Here is a 9,100-nt window from a genome sequence, read left to right as displayed (position 1 = left end):
AATATTGTGTCCAAGGCATTTTTGGAAGAAAGCATCATACGTTTTGAACAGGATGAACTGATGTTAGCTACTTTAAGTGTTATTGTGTAGGTACACATTGTTATTTTGTTATTTTATTGTAAATTTTTGAAGTGCAATTGATTTATTTTGGAATTTGTTTGCTGTGCACTTCCATATCTTCAATTAGTCATTTTTACCTTAAGTTTTGACATCCTACTAGTCAGTGGCAATACTTTTTTAAGGTTTACAACTCCATTCCAATTATTGATGTGAAAGTTGCTCTTGATTGACCCTGAGTTTCTCAGAAGAATTTTATTTCCTGTATTTTATAGAAAGTTTATTGCGATTGTTATTATCTCTAGTGCCCATCAAATCAGTGCATGTGTGGTTATTGCTTCTTCAATGATTGTGTGTTGTTGTAGTACTCCTGATCTATATTGTTTTATGAATCCAGTAAGCTGGTAGTTCCTAGCTCCAAACCAAATAAGAAGTATAAAGTGTACCTTATAGATATGATACTTACAGTATTCTCTAGGTATGTGTGACTTGAAATAAATAGATACCAACTATAGACAAAACATATATTTTTTAGTTACATCACAGTCTATGAACAAGACACAGTTAATTAAATCTTTATCTTCCACTGCAACAGTATGACAAACAAAATGAAGAGAAACAATTCATCCCTGCAAAATGCTGTACTGAAGTGAAGACAGTGCTTGACTGATATGCTACCAACTGAACAATATTATTTGGCACTTACATAATTGGCATCAAGAGCTACAAATATTTTTTTTTGTTTTATTACTGACAACTCATGTCTCCAGAGATTCACAGGAATGAAAAGTGTTAAAACAGATAGTATCAGTCTTGATTTCTACTTTGTTTCACTTTCAAGTTAGTTACTATAAGAATGTGATGAAAAGGATAAGGATCTATTAACGATCAACATTGTTTGCTTCTTATGTACCTTAAAATCTATTTTTGTCCGAAAAATATTTTCCAGGCAGTATGACGAAAGTCTTTACAAAAATAAGGCCAAATTATGGAAAATATGACAGGCATGTACCATAAACAATGGTTTGAGTGAGGACTAGATAATTATCTTTTTGTCATAAAATATTTGCTGAGATCTAGGGGCACTTATATATTTTAAAAATCTAAGCTTCCTTAACCGGCTTGTTTTGTTTACTTTTGAATTTTTTTGACAAAATAAGGTTACGCTTAAGAAGCAGAGATGGGCTACAAACTTGTTCCATCGGTGCTATAACCACATGTATTTTGAGGATGTCCCGATACGGTCCAACAAGGTATGGGGATGGCTGCTGACTGGAATAGGTACCTGTGTTTGAGTATGAAGTTGAGGTTGAAGGGGGATGATATGGGGAGTAAGACTCACGACTCAACGATGCTATGTCTCGATTTAACTTGTCAAATGAGACCACATCATCAAGGTTTAAAACCTGTAAATAGAAACCCAAAATTAAGTTGCATAGAAAGGATGATAGAAAGGAATTGTGATTTTTTACCTTCTACTGTATTATGAGATCACATTTACCTTATTCTCAACATCAAAGCGGTGTGTGCGAACAACTGTGCGCATAATATGCTCAACACCATCCATAACACCATGAACAAGGATTCCAACTTTTACTCGCATCTCTCCTTCTGGCTCTGAGGGTGGTTCCTTGCAAGTTATGGATACCCGAACAGTTCGTAAGACAACCTCTGGCACCTCCTCCTGTAATTCAAGAGATTGGTTAAAACTTGCCAGTCAATTAATAACTGATTCTAAACCCAATGAAAGAATAAGACATCATACCATTCCCTGCCATACAATTGAGTAAAACTTTTGGAACCAAACCCCCTTAGGGTATATGTCAACAGCCCATTCACATGTTTTGTGTCCTTTGTGATCGGCAAGTGCAGTGTGCGAGGAGAAGACATGACTTCTCAGTTGGTATGGAGGAAGGTGTGAATAATTTTCTATTGGAAGCAACATTGACCAGCACTCTGAAGTATACAGTCTTGGTGTGAACAATGAAATCCCTGCTTCATCATGGACACAAACATCTTCAACTCTTTCCTTTTGATCTGCAAAGGATTATTAAATTTAATAGGTATGCTCTAAAACAAACAAAAACACAAACCATAGTAAAGCATATACTTGTCTACAAACCAGCATGATAGGACATTCCAATCGCCATACGCTGCACAAAGAACTCTTTGAACTCCTGAACAATAGGTTGAATCAATAAGCTTGCAAGTTGAGTTGGACTCATCATTGGGAAACGAATATGAGTAATTACTCTACAAACTAGGTCTTTTATTTGACTGTTGACCTCTGACAGTGTTTTGATGTCAATATCACATATGCAGACAGAGGCACCTTCTTCATCCATGATATAACCTGCTTCAGCAAAGAGAGCATCTCTTTGATGGTTGATCCATCTTACAACATACCTGTAACATTGAATACAATGAGGATAGTGCAAAAACTGTACCTACAAATAGATTAAATGATTATTTTTAATTAAAATTGTAAAACTCAGAGGCTTACTCTAGTAAAGTCATTTCATCTAATATGACTATATCATCTTGCTCAAGAATGCTGATCAAAATTTCAGGCTCAAAATTTCCAAAGTCTGGAGTTTGAGCAATGAGTTGAAGATTCCACTTAATAAAATCTTGACATTTCTGAAAGAAAAATAGTTAGATACCTCTCATTAGTACTTATAACATAAATGTATATCCTCCATATCCTCTTTTATTTACAAAACATACAGAGGAGGTATGGGGTGGCTAAAATTAGTTTGATAATCTCATACCTTGGCTACTTTAATGTGTCCACAGGCTTGAGTATATTGGTGCCAAGCAACCAACTGATTGGTTGTTGCAGCATATTGAACATGTTCATACATGTAGTTCTGGCATACATTGGTAAGATCCTGAGCATAAGAAATTATAAAATATGAGCAAGTGTGGTTTTCAGAATTAAGCACACCAAAAATAATATAACCTTTGATACCTTTATATTGTATTTGTCAGCAAGGGTAAGAATGGGCATAACTGTTTGTGAATCAACACAAATATGACCTGTGTAGAAGTACTGAAGAAATCGATCAAAAACTTCAGCACATGCTGGTGTTTCTCCCAGCACAATTCGTGATTCTTTACATTCACTCCATTGGGGGCTCATCAACATTATCTACAGTGCCGAGGAAACAAGGAAGACTATATTTATAAAAAATTTGTCTTGGTAGAATAAATTTTGAACTAAAATTCAAGCAACACTCACTCTAAATACTTCACTGGAAGCACACAATATTAGTCGATGGGCTGGATACTCTTTGCCTCCAACAACAAGGCAAACGTCACATAACACTTTGTCAGAATGAAGTGAAGATATATTCTTCAGAACAGCAGAGGAGTTGTCAATCTGTAGAACATTTATAACCAAGAATTATTATTGCAATCAAAACTATAATACGACAAAATTCTAAATTCAGTTACCTCAATCTCAGCAGTGTTATACTTGCTGCTTTCTTCACATGGTGATGAACTCTTTTCGTCTGTTCTAGGAGGAGAATTACGCTGTTGAGCATTCCTGGCTGCATATTGAAACATTCTGAAAAATAAACCATGAAAAGACAAAACTATGATTTACAAACACATACTGAAAAAGAAAAGGTTCTAATCTTAGGGAACAAACAGGATCTTTTACATTTAAGGATGTAAATATATTGGAGTCATTCGAAATTATTATTATTATTATTTCAATAACTTCTTTAGGCAAGGTGTCAAGGTGTAGCGACGTCTGTACGCAAACCCCGTTTTCTCCAGGTTAGGGATGTACGTAAATGATTAGATGAAAAATACCACTTACCTTCCAACGACGTGTTCTAACATAATTAGACAACGATTTCAAGTGATGACCAATGTCACCCAAGATAGACACAACTACATGTAGGTGTCCTGGTGTTTCACAATGCTAAGACAAGTAATGTTTCTCGTATTCAGCAAAAATAGAGAGAAAAAAAAGGGCAAAGGCTGATGGAGGGTTGAGGATTTCCCCCTAAAGTTGCGAGGCTGGTTGAAGCACACGGGAGATATAGGGCACGTACGTGCGTCATTACTTTGCAGTGACTGTGACAGTGGGCGTGGTTGCGATGGTCGCGGTCGCGTCGCGGCTCGCCGCAGAAGTAGAAGTGAAGTGAGTGTGAGCGGTGAACAACGAACGGTGATCCTTTAATCTACGTCGGATTTGTTTATTGTTGACCAACAGCTGGTGGCAGCATCTGTCAAGCATGGGGGCTCATGTTTCCAGGACAGACTTTGAGTGGTCGTACACCGAGGAGCCTCACGCCAGCCGTCGGAAAATAATCCTTGGTGAGTCCTAACCTCAGACTTATTGAACTCTTCCCTCTGAGCGGCACTGCCATTCACTTCCTCCCTACATTTTTACCAAAAGCCTCTTTGTTTTTACATTTCTTTATGCTATATTCCTTTTGTATGTTGCAGCAAAGTATCCCCAAATCAAGAAGTTATTTGGTTATGATCCATGGTTCAAATGGCAGGTCGCAGCGTATGTCCTGATGCAACTAATTATGCTATTTGTCATGAAGGATCGATCATGGCCCATGATATTTCTAGTAGCCTACTGCTTTGGTGGTGTCATCAACCATGCCTTAATGTTAGGTGAGTACAGTTTATTACAACGCAATTCCAAGAGCAGAAGAAAAAAGACCAAAACATATGTGGCCCCAGGTATATTTTCATCTTGTATGTGTCATATAGATGCGCACCTCAACCTTCCCCTTATTCAGCATAAATTGGGGCTGTGTAATTTATTTTTTTATGTTAATGAACTGTTAGTTAGCTCGAGGCTTTTGCAGTCCGTTCTTGATTACTGCCAGCACTATGTCACCTTAAGAAAACTACTTTACTGAAAAACTTGACGCAGTACTCATACCTATTACCTAACGCTGTTTGTGTCAGCGGCGCTTCCGGTAGCATCCGCCGCCCGCCCCCATCTCCGAAACACATTCTATACATCATTATAGCGGCCAGTCATTAGCCTGCTCGGCGCTCAGCGCGCGGAGGCGGGCCCAGCTGGGCCTGCGCAGCCAACAACGAGCTGTCGGATCAAAGCCTATCCAAGTGTGATCATATTCATACATCCAAAGTACTTTATTATGACATCATATTCACTGACCATTCGCGGCGGTTCGCTCCGCCTGGCCATGTCACTTCCGGTCCTGCGCATCGCGTGCCTAGCGCCGGGCAGGGCGAGCACGGGCTTATCTTGGCTCATAGACCGCGATTGGTTAGGCATTTTAGCAGGAGAGAGGGCGCAGCCATGAGGAGCGCGGCAAGGCAGCTACTCGAGTCGGGTGGATGGGGGGCGGGGGTTGACGTCTGAGGAGGGAAGGACCGTCCTGCACCCCTCCCCCCTCCCCTCCTTCCACTCCCCGCCGAGTCGCTATCTTCCCCCGAGAGCTGAGTGTGTGGCATCCGCTGCTGCCACACTTAAGTTGCAGCTGCGCACTTTTTCTGTGTGCCTGTTGGTTGTTTTTTTTCGCTTGCTTTCTCTCGAACACTGCAGGTGTCTCTCTCACGCGGGCCCATGCCATGTGCCATCTCTCTCTATCCTTGTCGCACAGCCGACGATACCTCGCTGATGTGTCACCGTGTGGCAAGGGCCATTTCGTTGCGTGACTCATGTCGTGCCTGGGTGCGACGGACACAGACGAAGGAACGACATATATTTCTTTCTCTCTTTCTCTCTTTGACGTGTGGGTCCTGCCTCCTGCATCGTGGTATTGGGGCAATTCCAGAAAAAATGGTAAAAAATGTCCGTCAGTGACGGCATTTGTGAGCGACTGAGAAGTGCGACAGATTGTTGAAGCACATGACTAGAGGCGTTTTTGCAAGACGCTTCTAGGGACGTATTGCAACAATACGTAGCACCTCTCAGTCGCTCACAAATGCCGTCACTGACGGACACCCCTGTCTGAAATTACCCTTTGGAGAGCGGAAGAGAGAGAGAGAAAAGGGGGGGGGGGGAACTGGACGTCCGACGGCATGTCGACGTGACTCTAGCCACATCTACCGCCACCCGCACATGCCTGTACCCAATATACCTGACACTATACTGTACTTAGACACCTATTATGTGGTTGCAACTGTGGGGCAATGAAATTATGCCTTCAAATAAGTATCCTGTGGTTATTTTGTACAAAGTTTCTTTCTCTTACAGCTATTCACGAAATTTCACACAATTTAGCATTTGGACACGCGCGACCTATGGCGAATCGTCTCCTTGGCTTCTTTGCTAATCTGCCCATTGGCATTCCAATTTCTATCAGTTTCCGAAAATGGCATTTGGAGCATCACAGGGTAAATGAATATTCAGACACACTCTTTCTGCTTCTGAAGTTTGACGACCCTCTATATTTTTAATATCATTTGCAGTATCAAGGAGATGAAGTGCTAGACACTGACATTCCTACATATATAGAGGCCAAGCTCTTCTGTACAACAGTGGGCAAATTTTTTTGGGTATTTTTACAACCATTCTTCTATGCACTGCGCCCAATGTTTGTGCACCCAAAGTCACCAGAGCCTCTGGAAGTAATAAACCTCTTTATTCAACTGGCTTTTGATGGTTTGGTCTACTACTTTTTTGGTGAGTAGAGTTTCTACTTCTGCACACCTATTCTCAAATTCACCTGCTCACTGTGTCTATGGTACTGATTCTTTGTTTTTAGGTGGCAAGGTATTAGTCTACCTTATAGCAGGATCTTTGATGGCCATGGGATTACATCCTGTGGCTGGCCATTTCATTTCAGAACACTACATGTTCAAAAAAGGCTTTGAAACTTACTCATATTATGGTATTTTGAACAAAGTAACATTTAATGTGGGGTACCACAATGAACACCATGACTTTCCTGCAGTGCCTGGTTCACGTCTTCCTGAGGTACAGTTTCAGATCATTTTATTTGGTTAACAAAACAAAACAAAAATTAAATTAATTTTTTCAAACTTCTTTCATTTTTTGTTTTAGGTGAAGCGAATTGCTGCTGAATTTTATGACAACCTTCCTCAGCATAATTCTTGGGTATCTGTCCTGTATGACTTCGTCACTGATCCCGAAATTGGACCTTATGCACGTATTAGGAGGAAGCATAAGGGCTTGAAGTCATAAATCTATATTATCTTTTCATCTGTATCTGAACGGTTCTAGTGTTTAAATTTTTTGAAAGTATGTACCTTATAATTCAATGACCTAAATTCCATTGGATTTTATTGCATTTTACTTGTTAAATCAAAATAATGTTCTAATTGATTCGGTCTAGTGTTGTTTGGAAAACTCTTACACACAGTTGTAATGGCTATTGAAAATTTCTAGTTCACCTGTTGAATCCAAATGATCATTCCTGGCTAAAATGTTTTTATCTTTTTTTTTATCTAGAATGCCATAAATACAGCTAAATTTCTTGAATGTCAAATCAATGTCTATTGTTTTCTGAGATTTTTAATTCTTCTCTTTTGGACAGTGGTCATTTGATTTTTCCTCCGGTACTTAAATTAATTTGTCAGAAAGATAGTAGAGGTTTCCTTATTACTTTCTACTGCAGTGTGCAAAAGTGGTGCAAATTTTGTGGGCATTTCATAATCAAAGCGCTTGAAGTAAACTATGCAAAACAAAATGTTGCCATCTTGAACCAGTATGCTTTAACTTCTTTCCAGCATAGAACTGTAAATTTGTGCTAGAGTCCAAAGTTAAATAGTATTATGTCAAATCACTGTCTGATTATTTATATATTTAATCATTGAAATACCTGTTCTATTCACGTACTGTATGCATTAAAAGTTATGTTGACACATTTGAAGAAAGTGTGTTTTCTTTCCTTACAAAAGCATTTATGACCAGGTTACTGTGTTTAAATTTCCAGTTATTACGGGTTAAGTGATTTTAAGTCAGTGTGGTCTCTTTGGAAGCCAGATGTACAGGATTTATACTGAACCTACCTCAAACCAGTATATCTTAAATATTTTGTACACTATTTTATTCTTTAAAATATTTGTTTCTAAACAAAAGTTATATTCTTGTATATGTGTGAATGCGCTTGCCTTTTAGTGCAAATGTGTGTCATATTGCTTCATGCTTATTGGGTGGAATGCCTAAAGAACTGTTGAGATAAATGTAAGTTTGCTATGTCTGTGATGTTTTACTAGGCGATATTAAAAGGCTTGCTTTTAAAACTATCAACCAATGTGTTTAGATTTTAAAGTAAAGGCTACCTATCTAAAACATAGCTTTTGAATCAACCAATGTGTCTTGATTAATGTTTTACTTTCAGTTCTTTTTTTGTAGAATATTTGATTCCCCCTAAAAAAATGTAATTAAGTATAGTTGTGCTTTTTTAAAAACAAGTACCACTATTCACCTGTTCTTGATTAAAAATTGTGGCAATTTAACAATAGTTGATATTTCTGAAAGTGTACTTCCTGGTGCGTGATTGTGCTTTGTTCATCATCTGAGCTGCATGTGAAATACACTTCACGATCAGACATCTCACTGTGTCAGTCATTCCCCCTTCCTTACCCCTACACAGAACCGCCACTCCGTGGTATGATTTGTGTCGTTTTGACCTCGTTTAATATCACAGGCCCATTTGTTATTGAAGGTGTACGAAAACAGAAACTTGTCGCGAAATCCGAGTGTCCCTGTGCTTTGGGAGCGCCTGGATGGGTGGTCGGCCGCCAAGCCAACTGGGCCGTGATGCGGGCGGGTCCCCCATGGTGTCCCCCCCTCTCCGGGTGGCTGCCGGAGCGCGCCGCCACACAAGGGCGTAAGTGCAGGGTGTAGTGCGGCGCCGTGGTCACGTGGGTGCGTCCGAATGGAGAGGAGGGAGGGGGAGAGCGCTCCCCGAGTGGAGCCTGCAGCCAGAGGACATGATTAGCATAGCGCCCGTTATCCACGGCGACCCGTTTAGAAAAGGGGGGGCTTATTTGGCATGTGAACAACGTCAAGGCGACGTCAGAATTATTTCAACTGGGTATCAAACGCCCGATGGTTGGGCTATTAATC

At 39.9% G+C, this 9,100-nt stretch overlaps 2 protein-coding genes across 4 annotated transcripts; one reads left to right on the top strand and one right to left on the bottom strand.

Annotated features, from left to right (window-relative positions):
- Positions 1 to 567: 567 nt before the first annotated feature.
- LOC113214993 (BTB/POZ domain-containing protein 17) lies at positions 568 to 4,055 on the bottom strand. 2 transcript variants are annotated; one of them, XM_026434538.2, is made up of 10 exons: positions 3,887 to 4,055; positions 3,514 to 3,628; positions 3,299 to 3,439; positions 3,029 to 3,208; positions 2,829 to 2,948; positions 2,561 to 2,697; positions 2,180 to 2,463; positions 1,823 to 2,094; positions 1,559 to 1,741; positions 568 to 1,463 (listed from the first exon to the last, which is right to left on the bottom strand). In XM_026434538.2, exons 1-10 carry the CDS (start codon positions 3,907 to 3,909, stop codon positions 1,161 to 1,163), a joined length of 1,758 nt encoding a protein of 585 aa, XP_026290323.1. In that variant the 5' UTR covers positions 3,910 to 4,055; the 3' UTR covers positions 568 to 1,160. The 2 variants fall into 2 exon arrangements, with proteins under 2 accessions (XP_026290323.1, XP_026290328.1); XM_026434543.2 differs by lacking the exon at positions 3,887 to 4,055 and adding an exon at positions 3,725 to 3,872.
- A 115-nt stretch (positions 4,056 to 4,170) lies between these two features.
- Positions 4,171 to 8,582, top strand: LOC113215019 (sphingolipid delta(4)-desaturase DES1). Of its 2 annotated transcripts, XM_026434577.2 has the most exons (6): positions 4,171 to 4,389; positions 4,522 to 4,698; positions 6,260 to 6,399; positions 6,475 to 6,688; positions 6,771 to 6,982; positions 7,070 to 8,582. In XM_026434577.2, exons 1-6 carry the CDS (start codon positions 4,308 to 4,310, stop codon positions 7,208 to 7,210), a joined length of 966 nt encoding a protein of 321 aa, XP_026290362.1. In that variant the 5' UTR covers positions 4,171 to 4,307; the 3' UTR covers positions 7,211 to 8,582. The 2 variants fall into 2 exon arrangements, with proteins under 2 accessions (XP_026290362.1, XP_052133589.1); XM_052277629.1 differs by lacking the exons at positions 4,171 to 4,389; positions 4,522 to 4,698 and adding an exon at positions 5,707 to 5,845.
- The last annotated feature ends 518 nt before the right edge of the window (positions 8,583 to 9,100 follow it).

The sequence above is a fragment of the Frankliniella occidentalis genome, unplaced genomic scaffold (genome assembly GCF_000697945.3).
Source record: "Frankliniella occidentalis isolate FOCC.00 unplaced genomic scaffold, Focc_3.1 Scaffold11, whole genome shotgun sequence".
In the NCBI taxonomy this organism is placed as follows: domain Eukaryota; kingdom Metazoa; phylum Arthropoda; class Insecta; order Thysanoptera; family Thripidae; genus Frankliniella; species Frankliniella occidentalis.
The sequence above is the reverse complement of the archived record's forward strand: the minus strand, read 5'-3'. Positions and strand labels throughout refer to the sequence as shown.

What these genes read in the sequence shown, in the direction of transcription:
- LOC113214993 (XM_026434538.2), bottom strand. Translation starts at nt 3,909, where the DNA reads ATGTTAGAACACGTCGTTGGAAG. An exon ending in ATAACACTGCTGAGATTGAG is followed by an intron (nt 3,440 to 3,513) that starts GTAACTGAATTT and finishes AATGTTCTACAG; the next exon opens with ATTGACAACTCCTCTGCTGT. An exon ending in CTGACAAATACAATATAAAG is followed by an intron (nt 2,949 to 3,028) that starts GTATCAAAGGTT and finishes TCTTATGCTCAG; the next exon opens with GATCTTACCAATGTATGCCA.
- LOC113215019 (XM_026434577.2), top strand. Translation starts at nt 4,308, where the DNA reads ATGGGGGCTCATGTTTCCAGGACAGACTTTGAGTGGTCGTACACCGAG. An exon ending in TTTGGTCTACTACTTTTTTG is followed by an intron (nt 6,689 to 6,770) that starts GTGAGTAGAGTT and finishes CTTTGTTTTTAG; the next exon opens with GTGGCAAGGTATTAGTCTAC. An exon ending in CTGGTTCACGTCTTCCTGAG is followed by an intron (nt 6,983 to 7,069) that starts GTACAGTTTCAG and finishes TTTTTGTTTTAG; the next exon opens with GTGAAGCGAATTGCTGCTGA.